This window comes from Topomyia yanbarensis, chromosome 3 (assembly GCF_030247195.1).
Source record: "Topomyia yanbarensis strain Yona2022 chromosome 3, ASM3024719v1, whole genome shotgun sequence".
Lineage (NCBI taxonomy): Eukaryota > Metazoa > Arthropoda > Insecta > Diptera > Culicidae > Topomyia > Topomyia yanbarensis.
The window spans coordinates 307,601,633-307,621,535 of NC_080672.1; the positions used below are offsets into that span (position 1 = coordinate 307,601,633).

A 19,903-nucleotide genomic window follows, 5' to 3' on the forward strand; every position below is an offset into this window, starting at 1 on the left:
AAACTGGTGTACGCTGCCGTTCTCTTTGTTGCTTCGTTCGAAACACGTTTAGAGCTGTGATTAGTTAGGTTAGTGGCGAACTGTATATATTGCACTCTCTTCAAAAAGGGGCTATATTTTTTATGTTTCTGTGTTTGTGTTATTTACACAACCTCCTATTGTTTTATTAATTATCAATCCAAAATTTCTATGGATTCATAGCGAGATTACGAATTAACATTGTTTAATAGCGCAGAAATTCAAAAGAGTCAAGAAAGTGTGTATGAACCTTACAGAGATAATTATCTTTTATTTGAGAGAAATAATTTCAATTTTATCATAAACATTACAAATAAATTAAAGTATTTTATCACCAAACTTCTGATATTTGCAAAAAAAAGTCTTTAACACTCGGAATACCAAGGGGGTAAAAAAAATGGGAACGCTTACTTTGGCCGGTCATATCTCAGCCGTTACATAATCGATTTTAAATCTGTCTTCACCAATAGAAAGATATGTCTTTTGTGAATACGTCAAATTAAAAAATAGAAGAATAGAGTTGTCTACCGTAAGTTACAGTAAAAAGAGTATAACAAAGTCAGTGAGAAAAAAAATGGGAACGCTTCTTTGACTTGCCATATCTTAGCTGTTTGCTCAGCAATTTTAATTCTTTCTTCACCATTGGATAGGTAAATCTTTTATAAAAACAGTGAACATAGAATGATGGAAATCAAATTTGTATATCTGAAGTAATTGTAAAAACAGTAATTGAGAGTCAGTACAGAAGAAATGAGTTTTTCTGTTCAAACAATCGTATCACGACCGTTTGTCAACCAATTTCAATTTTCCTTACACCAATGCAATCCTTAGAGCTTCTAGACTTGTAATATATGCAATAAATAGTAGATTTTCAAAAATTACTATGCTTTTTCGAGTTTTTAGGAGATAGGATTTTTACAATGTACGTGGCATACGGTTGATTGAAATTCTTTGCGACTTGTTAGTTTTACGGTTTGAAAATTATCTGTTTACTCAATAGTTCTACATATTATACATGAATATTATTATATCAAAATGTTTGCACGAACGTGGAGAAACACATTATTGTATGTAAGTTACTAAATAATAGAGTGTGTTAGGACGATTCAGTAAATACGAAGAAGTTCAGAATTTTAAAATATTCGTCATATAACTTTAAATTTGAAGCGATGACCTATACATTTTAATACACCAGTCGATTGTAATTGATGGCGGCTACAATTTCTGAAAAAACACATTTTTATATTTTCTCAAAAAATAGCCAAAAGTACGTAGAAGTACAGAAATTTCATTTAGTTGGCAAATAACGTCGAATTCAAAGTGATGGCCTATACCTTTTTATATACCAATCGATTATAATTGATTTTGGTTACAATTTCTGAAAGAACAATTTTTATATTTTCTCAAAAATAGATAAAAGTACGTAGAACTACAGTAATTTCATTTAGTTGACAAATAACTTCAAGTATTCAAAGCTATCACCTATGCATTTTATACACCAATCGATTGTAATTGATTTTGGCTACAAGTTCAGAAAGAACATATTTTTATATTTTCTAAAAAAATAGCCAAAAATACGTATAAGCACAGAAATTTCATTTAGTGGGTAAATAACGTCGAATTTTAAGGGATGATTTATACTTTTTTATACACCAATCGATTGTAATTGATGGTGGCTACAATTTCTGAAAGAACACATTTTTATATTTTCTCAAAAAATAGACAAAATACGTAGAAGTACGAAAATTTGATTTAGTTGGCAAATAAGGTCAAATTCAAAGTGATGACTACACTTTTATATATACCAATCGATTGTAATTGATTTCGGCTACAATTGTTGCAAGATAAACTTTTTATATTTTCTTAAAAAAACGACAAAAATACGTAGAAGTACAAAAATTTCGATTGATTGACAAATAACTGCAAATCAAAATGACCTACACTATTTATACACCAATCTATTGTAATTGATGGCGGCTACAATTTCTGATAGAACAATTGTTTATATTTTCTCAAAAATTAGCCAAAAATACGTAGTAGTACTGAAATTTGTAGTTATGTGCCAATCAGACGAAATTTCTGTACTTCTACGTATTTTTGTCGTTTTTTTTGGGAAAATATGAAAAGTTTATCTTGCAACAATTGTAGCCGAAATCAATTACAATCGATTGGTATATATATAAAAGTGTAGGCCATCACTTTGAATTTGACCTTATTTGCCAACTACATCAAATTTCCGTACTTCTACGTATTTTGTCTATTTTTTGAGAAAATATAAAAATGTGTTCTTTCAAAAATCGTAGCCGCCATCAATTACAATCGATTGATGTATAAAAAAGTATAAATCATCCCTTAGAATTCGACGTTCTTTGCCCACTAAATGAAATTTCTGTACTTGTACGTATTTTTGGCTATTTTTTGAGAAAATATAAAAATTTGTTCTTTCAGAAATTGTAGCCAAAATCAATTACAATCGATTGGTGTATAAATTGCATAGGTGATAGCTTTGAATACTTGAAGTTATTTGTCAACTAAATGAAATTACTGTAGTTCTACGTACTTTTGTCTATTTTTTGAGAAAATATAAAAATTGTTCTTCCAGAAATTGTAACCAAAATCAATTATAATCGATTGGTATATAAAAAGGTATGGGCCATCGCTTTGAATTCGACGTTATTTGCCAACTAAATGAAATTTCTGTACTTCTACGTACTTTTGGCTATTTCTTGAGAAAATATAAAAATGCGTTTTTTTAGAAATTGTAGCCGCCATCAATTACAATCGACTGGTGTATTAAAATGTATAGGTCATCGCTTCAAATTTAAAGTTATATGATGAATATTTTAAAATTCTGAACTTCTATTTATTTATTTACTGAATCGTCCTAACACACTCTATTATTTAGTAACTTACATACAATAATGTGTTTCTCCACGTTCGTGCAAACATTTTGATATAATATTATCCATGTATAATATGTACAACTATTGAGTAAACAGGTAATTTTCAAACCGTAAAACTAACAAGTCGCAAAGAATTTCAATCAACCGTATGCCACGTACATTGTAAAAATCCTATCTCCTAAAAACTCGAAAAAGCATAGTAATTTTTGAAAATCTACTATTTATTGCATATATTACAAGTCTAGAAGCTCTAAGGATTGCATTGGTGTAAGGAAAATTGAAATTGGTTGACAAACGGTCGTGATACGATTGTTTGAACAGAAAAACTCATTTCTTCTGTACTGACTCTCAATTACTGTTTTTACAATTACTTCAGATATACAAATTTGATTTCCATCATTCTATGTTCACTGTTTTTATAAAAGATTTACCTATCCAATGGTGAAGAAAGAATTAAAATTGCTGAGCAAACAGCTAAGATATGGCAAGTCAAAGAAGCGTTCCCATTTTTTTTCTCACTGACTTTGTTATACTCTTTTTACTGTAACTTACGGTAGACAACTCTATTCTTCTATTTTTTAATTTGACGTGTTCACAAAAGACATATCTTTCTATTGGTGAAGACAGATTTAAAATCGATTATGTAACGGCTGAGATATGACCGGTCAAAGTAAGCGTTCCCATTTTTTTAGACCCCCTTGGTAGTCCGCGTAACTTTTTACCCCCTTGGTATTCCGAGTGTTAAAAAATAATTTATGATGAACTTGCGCTTTGTGCCCATTTTTGTTGTAAATAATAGTACTATTAAATAACAAACACTACTTGTAAATATCGTTCTGGAGAAAATGGAGATTCCGATGACAATTTACGGCTCAAGTTAGAAGGGAAAATTTAAGTGTAATCTACTTCATTGCGGTTATGTCTCTGACATTACTCACTAATCTTATTTTTAAACGAAGAGCTTGTTTCTTCGATTTTGTGTCTCGTGATGTTATATTTGGCGACCCTTCATGCGAAAACTATTAGCCTTTACAAGGAATTTCATCTGCCTATAGTTTTTACGGGCAGTAACAGATGTCTCCACAAGAGGATCGTCAGATTCGCACTTTTCCTGAGCCAAGAGAGCATAATGATTCGTCGTAGTGAGTGGCTAAACTCTCTTTAGTGTAAAAAGTCAGTGTAGAGAAAAATACTTGAAACCGTCAACCCCTTCACCGCACGTATGACCAACTTGAATTGGTGACCACACCGTCGATCTCCACTATGTGAACGGAAATGAAGACGTGGTAGTCCTTCATAAAACAGTTGTCGTCAGTAATGTCATTTGCTTACTCTAGACAGGATATCTGAGATTCTCTGGGCGAACTTTCGAGATATCTACTACGGCTGAATATTTCTGCCGCAGTTCTTTCGAAATCTAACCGCTTTCAAAACCTAGTGTCACCTGATTCTACGAATCATCCCGCAAAAATTGTTCGTCAGTCGCCTTCAAACACCTAACATGGAATGATATTGTAAACAAATCTGCAGTGAATTTCAAGCTACGGCTCTGACGACGATGGATGTCGAAATCCAAAATCATTTGATTCGAGATTGGAGTAGATCGGCGATAAAAGCAGCTTTGGACCCGACGAATGGATAGGAGATCGAGATCGATGAATCTGCAGTGATCACGGTAGCCCAGGAGCGAGTCTCTCCATGGCAGTCGCCGAAGTGCGAATCTGAAAAATTTACGTTCGACTGCTTCGATGCGTTGAATATTGTTTTGGTGCTCAAACAACAGCTGAATATTCAAGCAGAGAATTAACCTAAGCACAATATAGTGCCTTTAAGCAGTGTACATCAACGAATTATATTGTAACACGAAAAATAAATCCAACGAGTTTGGAAGTTTTGGAAATGGTTTATATCACGTGTTTATTAAAATTCAGTTTTGAATCTAGCAGAACTCAGTAGTACTTCACGGACGATTCGCGTTGTAGAACAGCCTGAGAAATATTAAGAATTCATCATCGGTGGATGTTTAATGAGGTGGAATAGTTTAAAGTCGTGGGAAAATGAAGGTTTCATACATTTTACCCAAAGATTTAAGTCGTTGAGGTAGAGCAAGAATATGAAAGGTTCAAGATGTTTACCCCACAGACAAACAGGTTGAAGAAAATTCTAAAACAAATCTTCGCCCACGGTATACTAGCGCCATCTGTTGACCACATTGCACAACATGTGATTCTGGCAGTCATGACAAATGATTTTTTTTTTCAACCGAAGTCCTGGCAACAATGCCCATACCGCTTGTCAAAAGTAAGATGATAAACGAAAGCTATATCTATAGGAGCATTGTTGCAGTTGTTAAATTTGAATAGCACCTATGTCACAAACTTAAATTTTCCATGGGATAATGCTTGCAATAGACAAATTTAAAGAATGCAGAGCTTCATTATTAACACCCAACACAACCATTTATTGTTCAGGAAAATTAAGCAACGCCAAAATTGTTTTTCTTCTCGTTTCTACTCAATTCTTGTCGTTTATTGGTGGCGTCATTGATTTTTGTCTCTATTTACTCTTCTTTACCGTCGCTTTTTTGGAATCCCGGAGAAATCAGGTGCTCTTTTTCATTTTCCAGGCTGGCGTTTACTTTTACTTCTTATAAGTATCAGGCTATGAAGCCAATTTCCAATTTCTGCTATCGAGGTCATGATTGGATCAAGATCGCGGAGACACAATACCGAATCACATTCGCATCAACGAATTCATTTTTCCGTAGGTGAGAACTCATTATGTAGGCTATGGGAGAATTCAATTTTATACAATACTAAACTACGCCACGATAATTTTGCATACGAGTTAATGACACTAATTTTCCTCTCAATGAAAGTTTTGCTTCCATCTCGAATGCAAAGCACGCTTGATGTTCTGTTCTTATATGGAACTGCATCCTGACGCAACCAAAATACCTCGACAAAAATATGATTACGGGTTAAAAGTTAACTGTCAAAATTCTCTTTGCAAGGAAATTCCGGACAAACCATTACTGGCTAAACACAGTTTGCAGCAGTTAATGAAAGAGAAAACTTTTCTCTTTTGTTTACTACCAACAACTGTGATTGATGGGTAACGGTTTGTCCGGAATTTCCTTTCAAAGAGAATTTTGACAATTGGCTTTTAAACCGTAATCATATGTTTGTTGAGATATGTAGTTTTTATCATTCATAATAATTCAACAACTTGATCATGAAATATATTTAGATTGAATATGGTCTGAGCGTATCTTCAGTTTTCGTAGCTCCTGCACCCAGCCAACATTGAATTTCTTCATCAGATCCGGGGACCGACAAATTCGGATCCATTGCATACATCCGGTTAGTTTCGATATACCGAACCAGTTAAATTGGCAAGATCCTAAAGTGTATCTGCTGATCGATCGGCATCGTGCGGGAAACTATAAAATTAATTTGAATATTTCTTGCCTTGGACACTTGAGCAGAAATACATTTCACGTTTCCGGACCATTTTGTTTGTTTTGGTTTGCACAAGATGAAAATGCTGGTAACGTTTTCCAGCACGACGGTACACTGCCCATAATCGCAAGCCAGTCCCATATTCTATGGGATTCCCTCACTGAAAAAAATCCAAACGTTTATTCTATTTGATTTAAACCACTTAAAATCTATATGAAGAAGAAATGCTAATGTTATCACGCGCACACATACATTCTATGTGTCAACTGTATAAACTATCTATGCGCACTAGCCTGGCCCAAAATAGCTTAAATCTCGAAATCAAAACCTTGCACCTGAATATGATAGTTTGGGTAGCTAATAAGCTTCCCTGAAAATTTCAGCTCATTTGGTACACTGGAAGTGGTTCCGCAAATGACTTAAAATTTGTATGGAAAAAATTGACCAAATGTATGGAGAAACGCATCAGTTTCACATTTTCGTATCTAGGTGGCGCTGTAAATGATCAATGTTTTTCGTGAGAAAAATGAAGAATCCTCTTGTAACAACAAATCGACTCGTGCAAGTCAATTCAACAAGAACTGATAAAGTTATAAGCGCGCAAACTTGATGGTGTCATGGGTTGTAGTTGGGGTGGCTCTGTCGAAAGTGAAAAAAGCGGCTTGTGATGAACACACGATTTGCATGAGGTAACTAGATTAAATTCAACCTTTAATAACACGAAATGCTGACCATTTGGAAGGGAGGTATCTTCGGCAAACTGGATCAGAATATCAAGGGCTTTCCTATGAAGAACAGGTTAATTCAGAATTATCCCACCAGGTGGCGCTAGGGAGTATGCAAATGATCTAAATGGTCAGCATTTCGTGTTATTAAAGGTTGAATTTCATCTAGTTACCTCATGCAAATCGTGTGTTCATCATAAGCCGCTTTTTCACTTTCAACAGAGCCACCCCAACTACAACCCATGACACCATCAACTTTGCGCGCTTATAACTTTATCAGTTCTTGTTGGATTGACTTGCAGTCTTCACGAGTCGATTTGTTGTTACAAGAGGATTCTTCATTTTTCTCACGAAAAACATTGATCAATTACAGCGCCACCTAGATCTGAAAATGTGAAACTGATGTGTTTCTCCATACATTTGGTCAATTTTTTCCATACAAACTTTAAGTCATTTGCGGAATCACTTCCAGTGTACCAAATGAGCTGAAATTTTCAGGGAAGCTTATTAGCCACCCAAACTATCATATTCAGGTGCAAGGTTGGAAATTCCACACTTTGCATTTTTTTCATACAACTTTGGGCCACTCTAATGCGCACATTTAAGTTAGATGCACGTATTGTTATAGAATCGGGTTTCATGCAAAGATAAACTTTATCTTTGTTTCATGTGCCTTATAGCTATGAAATGTGAATGTAAGATTAATATGTCTTGTAAATACACACAACAGGTTTATATGCCAGTAAATAGTGTCTGCCTCCGCTAATTGCAAAAATCTATGTGTAAAATCAATACGTATAACGTTTACATTTTTTTTGAGTGCTATCTACATGGGACTGGCTTTCGATTATAGGCAGTACAGGTGGCCACATTTTTCTGTGTATAAGCACAGCTGCATTTTTCTTCGATAAAACCAATAAAACAAACGGATGTGAAGAAGACAAAACCTAAACAAATGCGCTTTTCTGTGACCAGAGGTTTTGTTTCGGTTCGGTCATAATTATTTTTTATCAAGTGTCCGAACGGAAAATCCGCGGTGAAATTTCCCCTTTTCATCGTGCGCCAAAGCATTAGGATACTAGTTCGGATCTTTATGATTAATTCCAGGGTCGCGGACGCCATGTTTATTTTTACATGTATATAATAAATACACTCAAAAGTGACATTTTTCATAATTTAAATCGACCGTTTTTTTCTGTGGGCGATGGAAGTTCATCCCTTGTTACGTCTGTTTGTCTGTGTTTACCCTAAGGAACAACAGATCTTGCAGCAAATGGAACGGTCGTACAATATCCCTCCAATTTTACAACCTTTTCTCGTCCAGATAGATAGGAGTGAAGCCTATTCAAAAAAGAACTGCCGAAGCCAAACCTGTCTAGCTTAGCTGTTACCTGGAGGTTGATCTTGTCAAAAGCTACCGAAAAATCGGTGTATATGGCATCTACTTATAGCCTTGCTTGCAAAGAACGGAGGATGAAGGATGTGTAGAATAGTAAGTTAGTAGAGGTTGATCTTTTAGGTATGAAACCGTGTTGGTCGTCGGATATGTAATCGGAGCAGTTATGGGTGACGAAATGTAGAACATAGCTTAAATATTGTAGAAGCTATTCCACGATAGTTCGAAACAACGCCCTTTTCCGCAAACAGAAAGATATAATTTTTTTCGTTTTTGGTTGTATGCTGTTTGTAAGCGGTACGCCTTTTGTCTTCTGATCTGTACGAGCTGAAAAAACAGACTGAGATTCAGGAATGTTCGACAATCAAATTGTAGGTTAGTAGCGGTAGAAAGGGTGGCCCTGTTAGTTTTAGGAAGTTGAAAGATAAAGAACAAGTTCAAGCGTCATACACATTTGTCGGCTCGATATGTTACAAAAAGAATGATTGCTTGAGTTTGTTTTGGTTAGAAAACAATGAAGCGTTCTCCACTACATGTGTATAAAGTGAAAAGGTACCGACCGAACCTAAAGCTGTTGAAAAACTCGCACAACGAAGTTTAAGTTGGTAAGGACAAGACGAACGGTCAACAGTTACCGCGACTGGATGTGCTATCACCGACGAAGTGTTATGTTGCTTTTTCTGAATTTTGGCTGTTTCGAAACACATTCGCAAGAAGAAAATGTAGAAATTGACAAAAAAAAACATAATTTGGCAAGCAATTTGTGGATGACGCAAATTTAATGTACTTTTAATCACCTGCGATACTATTAGAAGCAAGAAAGAATGTCGTCAGATAATTCTAGCAATAGAAAAACCTTTGTAGAAGCGAACTTCCACACTGTGCTGGGCTGTTTTGGCATCATACCACTATGTCCGGTATATTATGTATTGGTACAAAACCAACGAAACCAACGTTTAGGAGAAAATTATTCAAATTCTGTGGAACTCTACCTTGCTAAAAATGTTGGGTTATCATTAAATCAGCGTTTGGTAAAACCCAGATATAATGTTAACAGAGCCTGAATTAAACGGTGGTTGACAGTGAATGAAAAGTTTCCGGTTGGTACCTACTTTACAAAAAAAGACGCGAGTGTTTGAAAGATCAAGGAACTTGAATTAAGTATACCAAAACTTATAGTAATATTTAATTCCAAGATAGTAATGTGTAAGTAGTTGTTCACGGTTATTTGCCTAAGAACACTAATCAAACCACTTTCAAACAGAAGAAAATGTCTCACCTTCTTTTGGGGATTAACTGCTTGGAGTAAGCTGCCTTTTATTCCAAATTCACTTCTTGTAGATTACACTTACCTCCTATCAATATATTTTAAATGTACTTACCACATTTTCCAATACCAAGAATCGCACTGGAAAACCGTCATTCGCCATCTGCACCCAATCGTTATCCACAAACCCTCGCCATGCCCGACTGCTCTTGGTGGGATTCCACAACATACAAGTGGCGTGAGGAAACATGTTCTTAATTTCTGTATGATATGATTTATTAGGTTCAAATTGGAATGTTGCAAGGTACCTCGTAAACACTCTTTTATTATGCTGATGGAAAAATCACTACTTATAATGCTTTCACCGGTAATATATTTCCATTTCTCCACATGATTATCACCAAGTACACCAACACTCCACCTATCGCACAAATCTCAACATCGATTCATCTTAATCTAAGATTTTGCTATCGCAATAACAAATATTAAAGTGATTCTTCTTTGTCTGTGCTTCTTTGCTGCACTTTCCTGTTGACACAATAATCAAACGACACATCAACACTAATGAATGCACTATACACAAACAATGCTAGGCGAAACAGCTGACACTTTTACCTTCTGGGAGCACACGAAACACCAAGAAACATATGATTGGAAGCAAAAGGGGGGCACGTCTTCATGTGACTCCAGACGATCTTAAAGTGAGCATAACTGGTCAAAATGTTTATACTACGGGAAAACTTTTGTGCTTCAGTAACCACGGGAAAATTCAGGAGCTTTGTTTTTGCACAATATTTTCTCGCTCCTCGTTACGACAAATATGCTACACAGGTTAGAATGGGGTAAAATGGGCTACGAAAAATCCGAAATTACAATCTGATAATATTCAATTATCATGTTCCTCTGAATGACTGTCTAGAGTATTGTTCGTATCAACTAATACCTATCTTCATTCCACCTGAATACAGCGTTTTGAACCATGGCCCCCACTCTACCGCTTTCAATGCAGTTGAAGAGTAAAGCTGCTGAGCGGTATGTTGGCATAGGGAAAAACCGCACACTCAACAGAGAGAGAGAACCCCGTGAGCGGTGATCCACCCAACCACCCACATAACCTATTCGCAAATTTGTGCGTGGCCCAGTTTTGCCTTTTCCCTTTCGCCGGTGTCACGAAAATCCTGCCGCGCCATACAATGAGGTAATGAGGTACAAATACTATCACATCGCTCAGAGCAGTGTTGGTTTTTTTTTAGTAGCACATACTCCACCAATGCTACGTTCGACATAAGCACAATGCGCCTTATCTTCGAATTTCACATATGTATTTACTGGATCCACAGGTAAACCGCTGATAAAGCTTACCCCCTATGGGAAGTCTGCTTCTACAGGAGGGCGGTTTTCGAGCATGTGACAACTTTCTCAAATATACATACATATGACTCGCGATGGGAGTGAATTGTAATGGAGCCGCGCGGTTGTGCACATTTGGTAGGCCATAGAAAATTATGGGTTTAACCAGACACGATGCAAAGAGCCGGAACATGCTGTTGATAAGAAGTACATGATGCGGAGTTTATTATTAGTACCATGATTGCATAGACTGATGGCATAGATTGCAAAGCTGAGTCATATCCAATAGTTCCTGTTCATAGTATTGAACTTATAAAATGAAGTATGGTTTTTTTAGTGTTTCGGATTCTCTTCGTCAGTAACTAACACAAACTTAATGCTAGGTAGATAAATCTAAACCAGAACCAATTTGTCGCTAGTCAGACACTAAAATCAATCTTGCGTAAACGCTAATCAACTGGCTTACATCAAGTGATGTCTCAAGAGTAAGCACAGAGGTTCTGTTTGCCATCGAGGAATGTGAAGCGAAACCGTCTTTTGATGTCATAACCAAACGCCTGGTACTATGCAAAATTCCCAAACGGGAAAATTTTGGGTAAGACCAAATGTTTTGTGCACAAGGACACAAGACCACATTCCTCGTCGGTAAACAGAAGCTCTGTGCTTACTATCGAGATTTCACTTGATTTTAGTGTCTAACTAGCACGAATTTGGTTCTGGTTTAGATTTATCTAACTAGCATTAAGTTGGTGTTACTGACGAGGAGAATCCGAAACACAAAAAAGACATACTTTATAATAGGTATTGTGTCCTTATGCACAACAAATTTGGTCTTATCCAAAAGTTTCCCGTTTGGGAATTTTGCTTAATAAAATGTTTAAACTTTCTATTAAAATTTATTCCAATATACGTATAAAAGATCGGTGCTTTGGACACCATGGTGTCCTGCAGTGCGGTATCACACGCAAGAGATCGATTAAGTTACATATATGCTATCTTTGGTCTTTTACAATGCAGCTAACGTTAAAGATACGTAGTTGAACTTTGATACGTAAAATATTAAATAAAAATTATTCATTGGAAATTCAGCCAACTTGACCTCTATTTTTCACAGCGCTGGATTTTTGTTTTCAGCAAAAACTTAGCTCGCCCAAATATCAACAAGAAAAAATCAAAAAATCATCTAATTTTTTGGTTGAAATTGTGATGAATCGGTTTTCTTTGTAATATTGAGCCGAATGAATGCTGAATGAATTTTAAGGCTAGTTTCAGAGATGCCAGATTTGCAGACAAGTCTGCAAATTTGCAGACTTTTAATTTAAGCTGCAGATTTTTTTGATGACGCAGATATTTGCAGATTTTTTAGTTTGGTTGAAGATATTTAAAGATTTTTGAATATAAAGACTTTTGGTTACACTAGCTTTCTTGAAATTTTTTGTTCTTCCCAGACTTTTAAAACTGTTATTGCAGACATTTGAAAAAAGTACCTGGCATCTCTGGCTAGTTTGCAGTTCGGAAAACGTGTCACGAGATTTGGGTCCCTGTGTATTTTAAATGGAGCTCGGGATTTTAAATCCCGTGACGGGAAATGAGTCTACACAAAAATGGCGCACAGTATTAGTGTGTTCAATGATTTGTTTTCCTCCACCTGTCATAATTTTTGATAGGTGGAGGAAAACAAATCGAAAAAGCTTTTCGGCCGGATTATTTGCATGGTGGATCCAACCCAACCGGTATTGTAGTCTCCAGAATAAGCTTCACAGTGACACAGAGCATTTAAACACCATTATAAATACTTTAGGAAAGCGATTTCAAACGTTTAAATTGACTGACAGTTTAACATATGACAGCTGGAGGAAAACAACCCCCAAGTAGTGTGAGTGAAATCATTTGCATAGAACTCTATACTGTTGGTGGTTTATACAAGCAGCAGAACTTTTATTTTGACAGTTTGGAGAGATCTCGGTGGAAAATTTTTCCTGATCAAATCCCGTGACTCATTTTCTGAACTGTAAACTAGCCTTTAGGTCGTTTTCTATATGCGTGGTAGGTTCAACGGTTAATAAAATCTAGGGACACACTGCACATTGTGCGCTTGGTCTGAGTCGGCCCTTGATAAATCAACCAGATATTTATTTTTTAATTTGAAACTGCCTGAGCTTGCATTTAAACTAAAGCCATTTCGATCAAATAGATTTGAAATTATCCCACACAACTTTTACAGTAAACAGCAACCTGGACAAAAAAAATGCGGACGGACATGGTCAAGCGCAAAGAGAATAGTGAAAGAGACGAAGAGTGAAAATCAGTCAAAACGGCAACACTCCCTTTATGATGATTTCAACACTAGAATTTTGGCAACCGCTTCTACAGGCAGCACTTTAAATGACTCCTATTATATTTTGAAAACAAACCGTATGTCGATCGATGGATTTGTTTATCAAACGATGTGCATTTCGAAACAAAGAGATGAAATAATTCTAAAGCTTATTTTTACTCATACATATACTCTAGAATGCACCTTACAATCACGATTGAGCTAAATTCTGACGAAAATTCAAATTTCTTTTTTGATAGAAGTACAATACTTATCTCCTCCAACTCAGGCATGAGTAATGTTTATTTACATTGCACGATTGGTCTGCTCAATAAGGTATTTTTGGCTTCACACTATTCGTCTCTTTCCCTATTCTCTTTGGTCAAGCGATTTAAACAGTTTGACGTTTGACTCAACTCGCCTGTGCTAAAGGCTAGTTTACAGTTCGGAAAACGTGTCACGGAATTTGGGTCCCTGTGTATTTTAAATGGAGCTCGGGATTTCAAATCCCGGGACGGGAAATGAGTCTACACAAAAATGTCAGTTTTCCTGAAGTGTAAACCTAACCGCGGGAAACATCACGGGATTTTAAAACTCTCCACACAGAAATCCGGCCGGGAACAATTCAACACAAATTGTTTCCGACGGGGAAAATAGTATTTTTATAAGGTTTGCAATTCGCTGCAAGTTTGATACTGTCTGTATTTTTAAGAAGCAGCAGAGTTTTTGGTTTGACAGTTTGGAGAGATCTCGGCGGGAAATTTTCCCTGATCAAATTCCGACGAAAATCCCGTGCGAAATCCCGTGATCCATTTCCCGAACTGTAAACTAGCCTTAATGGCTCCTACACTCAAAAAAAAGTAAACGTTATGCCTATTGATTTTACACATAGATTTTTGCAATTAACGGAGGCATATAGACACTATTTGCTGGCACATAAACCTAATGTGTGTATTTACAAGAAATATTAATCTTACATTCACATTTCATAACTATTGGGCACATAAAACCCCATTCTATAACAATATGCACATATAACTTATGTGTGTTCATACATAGTTTATACAGTTGACACATAGAAGATATGTGTGCGCGAGATAACAATAGCATTTCTTCTTCATATGAATTTTAAGCGGTTTGAAGCAAATAGAATTAACGTTTGGATTTTTTTCAGTGTAGGAACAAATGCAATTTGCGAATGCGATTTAAAGGCAATTTGAATACTAAGACAAATTTTCTGGCGGCTGAAATGGACTTTGTTTATTGTCTAGTGCACTTCATTTAGCCAACGAATGTGGGAAATTGTGCGGAATCGTGTGTAAGTATAGTAGAACAAGATCTCTGACCTAAGGTCTTAATGAACGTAAGATTGTGGTAAGTTTTGGTGTGCAATGCTAATTTCACCAGTGATATAGTTTTGTGTACAGACCCTTTATATAACAGACTAGCGAAGAGAAAAACAGTTAAACTAGCAAACATGAATGTAAACTGGCATCACGGATGCTCCCATAAGCTTTACATGGGCTTCCTCTTGCACTTCCCCTCGCAAAACTCTCATGCTCGTTTGGCGGCACTTTTTGACAGTCCGTTTGGCTGCAATTTTTGACACTTCACTAGTCTGTGTATAAAGTGTCTGTAGTTATGTGGTGATAGCCTAGTATACTGATAAGTTTATGTGAGTAGATAATTAATCCCAAAAAAAGTATTATTTGTAATTTTCACATTAGGCAAGTAAGGGCGATAAAATGGCGTGTTCTATAGGCGATTTGGGGGCGATTTATAGGCAGGTTTGGCGTCAAAAAATGACGGCGGAAAATCGCACAAATCTTGCATTTTAAATAGCGCCCTAATTGCCAGCAATTTGCTAGAAAATTGAAGGGCAATTACCGCATCCGAATTGGCAAATAGCCCCCCGTTAGTCAGCAACTTGCCCTTTTTGACTGGGAAGTAACGGCGGGTAGTATCCCAGTCAAAAATGGCAAGTTGCTGGCCTACCGGGGTCTATTTGCCAACTCGGATGCGCTGATAGCCTTTCAATTTACCAGCACATTGCTGGCAATTAGGAGGCTATTTCTAATGCAACATTTTGGCGATTTGCCGCCGTCATTTTTTGCCGCCCAATCCGCCTGTAAATCGCCCACAGAACGCGTCATTTAATCGCCCTTAATTGTCTAATGTGAAAATTACAAATAATACTTATTTTCGAATTAATTATCTACTCACATAAACTTATCAGTATACTAGGCAATCACCACAAAACTATAAGAAGAATCACTGGTGAAATTGGCATTGCACACCAAAACTTACCACAATCTTACGTTCATTAAGACTTTAGGTCAGAGATCTTGTTCTACTATACTTACAAACGATTCCGCACAATTTCCCACATCCGTTGGCTAAAGTGCACTAGGCCGACAAAATACACGAGAGAACACGCCAATTGTTAAAAAAACAATTTTAAGCTTAAGCTAAACATGAACCGCCATGTTAGAAAAAAAACGCGAAAAACAAGTCCATTTCAGCCGCCAGAAAATTTGTCTTAGTATTGAAATTGCGTTTAAAGCGCATTCGCAAATTACATTTCTCGACAAACATATGATTACGGCCTAAAAGCCAACTGTTAAAATCCACTTTGAATGGAAATTCCAGACAAACCGTTACACGCCAATCACAGATGTTGGTAGTAAACGAAAGAGAAAAGTTTTCTCTTTCATAAACTGTTGTGAACTGTGTTCGACTAATAACGGTTTGTCTGGAATTTCCATTCAAAGTGGATTTTGACAGTTGGCTTTTAGGTCGTAATCATATGTTTGTCGAGATTTGTTCCTACATGGAAAAATAAAACAACCCGCAGAATAAATTGTTTTAACTTAAATTTAGGTAGTTTTGAATCTTGCGTCGCTTTCGCACTTATTAGTGTTGTTAAAAACAAAGAGAGAGATTCGACTCAGTCGAGGCCTTCCATGGAATAAGGTACTTTTGAGTTGTTTGAGGTATACTCAAAATTAAGTAGATTCAACTTAAATTTAGGCATATTTAACTCAAGGTTGAGTATAAAAAACCTGTCAATGAGTTGTGGTTTTTGTCGTGGTTAAATGGAAACTACCTTCAACACGGTTTACCTAATTTTACCTTATTCCACGATACCCCGAGATTGAGTCAAAAGAGCTCAACTTTTGGTAGTTTTTCGTATCCGTGTAGGGGTAATTAGCACAGGCGAGTTGAGTCAAACGTCAAACTGTTTAAATCGCTTGACCATGTTCGTCCGCATTTTTTTTTGTCCGGGCTGTGATCCCAGTGGCTGCGTTCGATAAAAATACCACTCGGAGAACGTTATCAGAGATGCCAGATTTGCAGACAAGTCTGCAAATTCGCAGACCTTTAATTTAAGTTGCAGATTTCTTCGATGACGCAGATATTTGCAGATTTTTTAGTTTGGTTGCAGATATTGGCAGATTTTTTAGTTTGGTTGCAGATATTTACAGATTTTTGAATGTAAAGGCTTTTGATTACACTAGCTTTCCTGACATTTTTGTTCTTCCCAGACTTTTAAAATTATTATTGCAGACATTTGAAAAAAGTACCTGGCACCTCTGAACGTTATACGTTAATATCCCCTTCCGTGAGCCGCTGGTATAAAAAATTAAAAATATACCAGATCCCACAACAACATTGGTTCGCGACTCGGCTAAACGCCAGGCAGATGTCCGTCCGCGATGCAGTGAAGAAAAAAAAACGAACGGAGCATTTTGCATTTGTCACTTGAAATGAACAACTTCCAAAAGAAAGTGAGCACCGTTTGTGAACCATATTTTTACCTGATCCGATTTCCGGAACCGTCCCGTTTTGTCAGATCCCGATCTAGCAGCAGTGTTTCTCCGACGCGAACGTGGTGAAAAAAGTGTGCAAACCGTGTCCATTCAGTAAATTGCGTGTTAACTTTTGGCACTCCGTCTGCGCTGCAAGTCTGGAGAACTGCTTGTGATCCGTCTCCTGTTTTTTTTTGTTGCTTTCTTGTCCAGTCTGCTTGGTCCTTTTAGGGGTGTTCGTCTGGTCCCTTCCCCGTTAGACTGGTTCTGTCAGTGTGTGTCCAGAAAAACTTGTGCTAACGTCCAGACGGAAAAGCCTCTTCCCCTATAGACAACATCGTAAACTAATTTTTGTATCTTCTCTTCCTCAAACGCTCGCTATACCAAAAGGATGTAAGCGGAATGCCTTCCTCATCAAGACCTCGCGGAATGTCTGGCCCTGGATCAGGTGGATCTGGACGACCAGCTGTTACGGCACCAATGTCCGAGCGGCAGCAGATGGCACTGCTTATGCAAATGACTTCGTCTGGAAGCAATGAAGGAGGTACTGTTGATCTGACTTCGCTACTGTCCTCAGAATGATTTTTTGATTTTCTTTCTAGAAATGAGTCCGGGATCCGCTAGTTCTGCGTCGGGAGTAGGTGCAGCTGCCCATTCTCGCCGAGACAGGATTAATGAGCGAGGGGAAACGGCTCTCCATTTGTCAGCAAAAAAGGGTGACGGAGAAACGGTAAAAAAACTCCTCGAGCAGGGATCCAATCCGAATGTGACGGACTTTGCAGGTTAGTATCTTGTTTCCAGTACGAGAAACCGCGATTGTATTGATTTGAATCCATCGATTGTAGGTTGGACTCCACTTCACGAGGCATGCAACCACGGTCACTATAACGTGGCTCTGGCACTTGTCAAAGCGGGTGCCAATATCAATGCTACCGGGCTGGAAAACGATACTCCCTTGCATGATGCTGCAATTGTCGGACAACTGAAACTATGCAAAATGCTCATTGAACGGGGAGCAGATCCTGCGTTTAAAAATCAAAAGGGCAAAGCACCTTGCGATGTGGCGGCACCTGCAGTGTACAACTATCTATTACAAGCCAGGGGTAAGTGCAGCTTTATTTTTCGATTTTATGGCTGTTTCGCGTCTTACTCAAGTACTAGTATTATGCATTGGATTGAAAAATGTATGCAAATTTCTAAGTCGCGGTTTTAAAGTCTAAAACAATATTAACGTTGCTAGAAGTTGTGCTTCAGACGTGTGGTTAAAGTAATATATTAAACTCGTTTATGAGTCCGACTTAAACCTTCGCTCGATCTGGACGCAAATCATGATGGCTCCTGGGTTACCTAGAGTTAAGACTACCTATATTTTCGCTCGATCAGTTTCTCAATACAACCTACTTTTTCTACTCAATCAGTCCTTTTCATTACTAAAACGTTTCTCAAGAATAATAGGCTACAGGCTGCCCTATAGTAATATTTAACCCATTATAACCCAGCTATGTTAAAAATTTTAGTAATATATAAAATACTTCGTGAGCCTATTATGCCGAATTAAGCATGGGAAAAATAAACTAACCACCTTGGAACGTTTTGTTGCGAAAAAAAAAACTAACGAATGAAATTTAATACGCTGGGCTGATAGGGTATCAAAAGCAGTACAAAGCAGTAAAATTCGGTTAATATTATATTCAGCATAAAATCGAATAATATCTTCAACCTTGCGGGATCATTCATTTAGCAGGTTTTTTGAATGATTTTAACACTTCTCTCCTCTTGTATCGTTTCGTCTCATGATTGGTTCGTTGCATCAAACCATCTTTCCCTCACACTTTGTAATTATTTTAAGAAAAAGAACATTTTCTTACGAGAATTTACATAAAAAATATTCTGGGTAGAACCAGACATGATTTGCAACGTATTATAAGTATTTGTTAGCCTTGAATGCACTGATTCAACGTAAAAATCAGCGAGAATGTTGTGAATCTCCTCCGGGTCCTAAATAGGAAATAATTTTGCCTTAGGAAAAAAGATGCCTAGCGTATGAAATTTCATACCTTGAGCTGACAGCAGAATTTTTGCAATTGTTTCACCAATTTCTTCCATTGTTTCGCACTGAACCACATATTTCACACCTCTCATGGCCATTCGTTTTCAATTCGAAACAAGAATTAGTGATTTAGAAGAGAAAATTAATAATATGTATTGTTCATATTTTGGTTTGATTTTTGTCCAACTGTGACATTCGAAAACACAATGGAATTTTATAAAAAAAAGATTATTGGTAAACACATTATAAATTATAGGGTATTAATTAACGTTCACAGAAGACCAGAAGTTTAAAAACGCCTTTGTTGTATAACAAGTATGATCCAGAAATGTGTTGTTTTTGCGTATGAAAGTTCATACGCTAGTCTATAATGGGTTAATGTTTCCAACATGTCTGGGTCCTCTCAGAAATGCCGCCAATATTAAAAAGGGTAACTTATCCACCCGAAAATCCAATTGATTGTAGCAACTCATTCGATAATATAACCGAATGTGAAACAGAATAAATTAATCGCCTTTGCCGATAACAATGATGATCTCCAACTTCAAAGCCTTTCGAAGTTAGAGTTCGAAGTTCCTTCCGGACGTGGAATCCTCTTTTCAGATAG

At 36.9% G+C, this 19,903-nt stretch overlaps 2 protein-coding genes across 3 annotated transcripts in view; one reads left to right on the plus strand and one right to left on the minus strand.

Moving 5' to 3' along the window:
- Positions 1-10,589, minus strand: part of LOC131688666 (cAMP-specific 3',5'-cyclic phosphodiesterase 4A-like) — a 683,953-nt gene extending 673,364 nt beyond the window's left edge. Inside the window, exon 1 of the mRNA XM_058973085.1 lies at positions 9,886-10,589. Within this exon, the coding sequence (XP_058829068.1) occupies positions 9,886-10,020 (135 nt within the window). The 5' untranslated portion in view covers positions 10,021-10,589. The remainder of the gene's footprint in view (positions 1-9,885) is intronic.
- Positions 10,590-17,119: 6,530 nt separating this feature from the next.
- LOC131686706 (ankyrin repeat domain-containing protein 11) overlaps positions 17,120-19,903 on the plus strand; it is a 104,293-nt gene continuing 101,509 nt past the window's right edge. Inside the window, exons 1-4 of one of the 2 annotated variants that reach the window (XM_058970620.1) lie at positions 17,120-17,225; positions 17,637-17,790; positions 17,849-18,028; positions 18,092-18,349. In XM_058970620.1, coding sequence (XP_058826603.1) covers positions 17,205-17,225; positions 17,637-17,790; positions 17,849-18,028; positions 18,092-18,349 — 613 coding nt within the window. In that variant the 5' untranslated portion in view covers positions 17,120-17,204. Of the gene's footprint in view, positions 17,339-17,636; positions 17,791-17,848; positions 18,029-18,091; positions 18,350-19,903 lie in introns of both variants that reach the window. The other variant, XM_058970621.1, reaches the window with a different exon arrangement.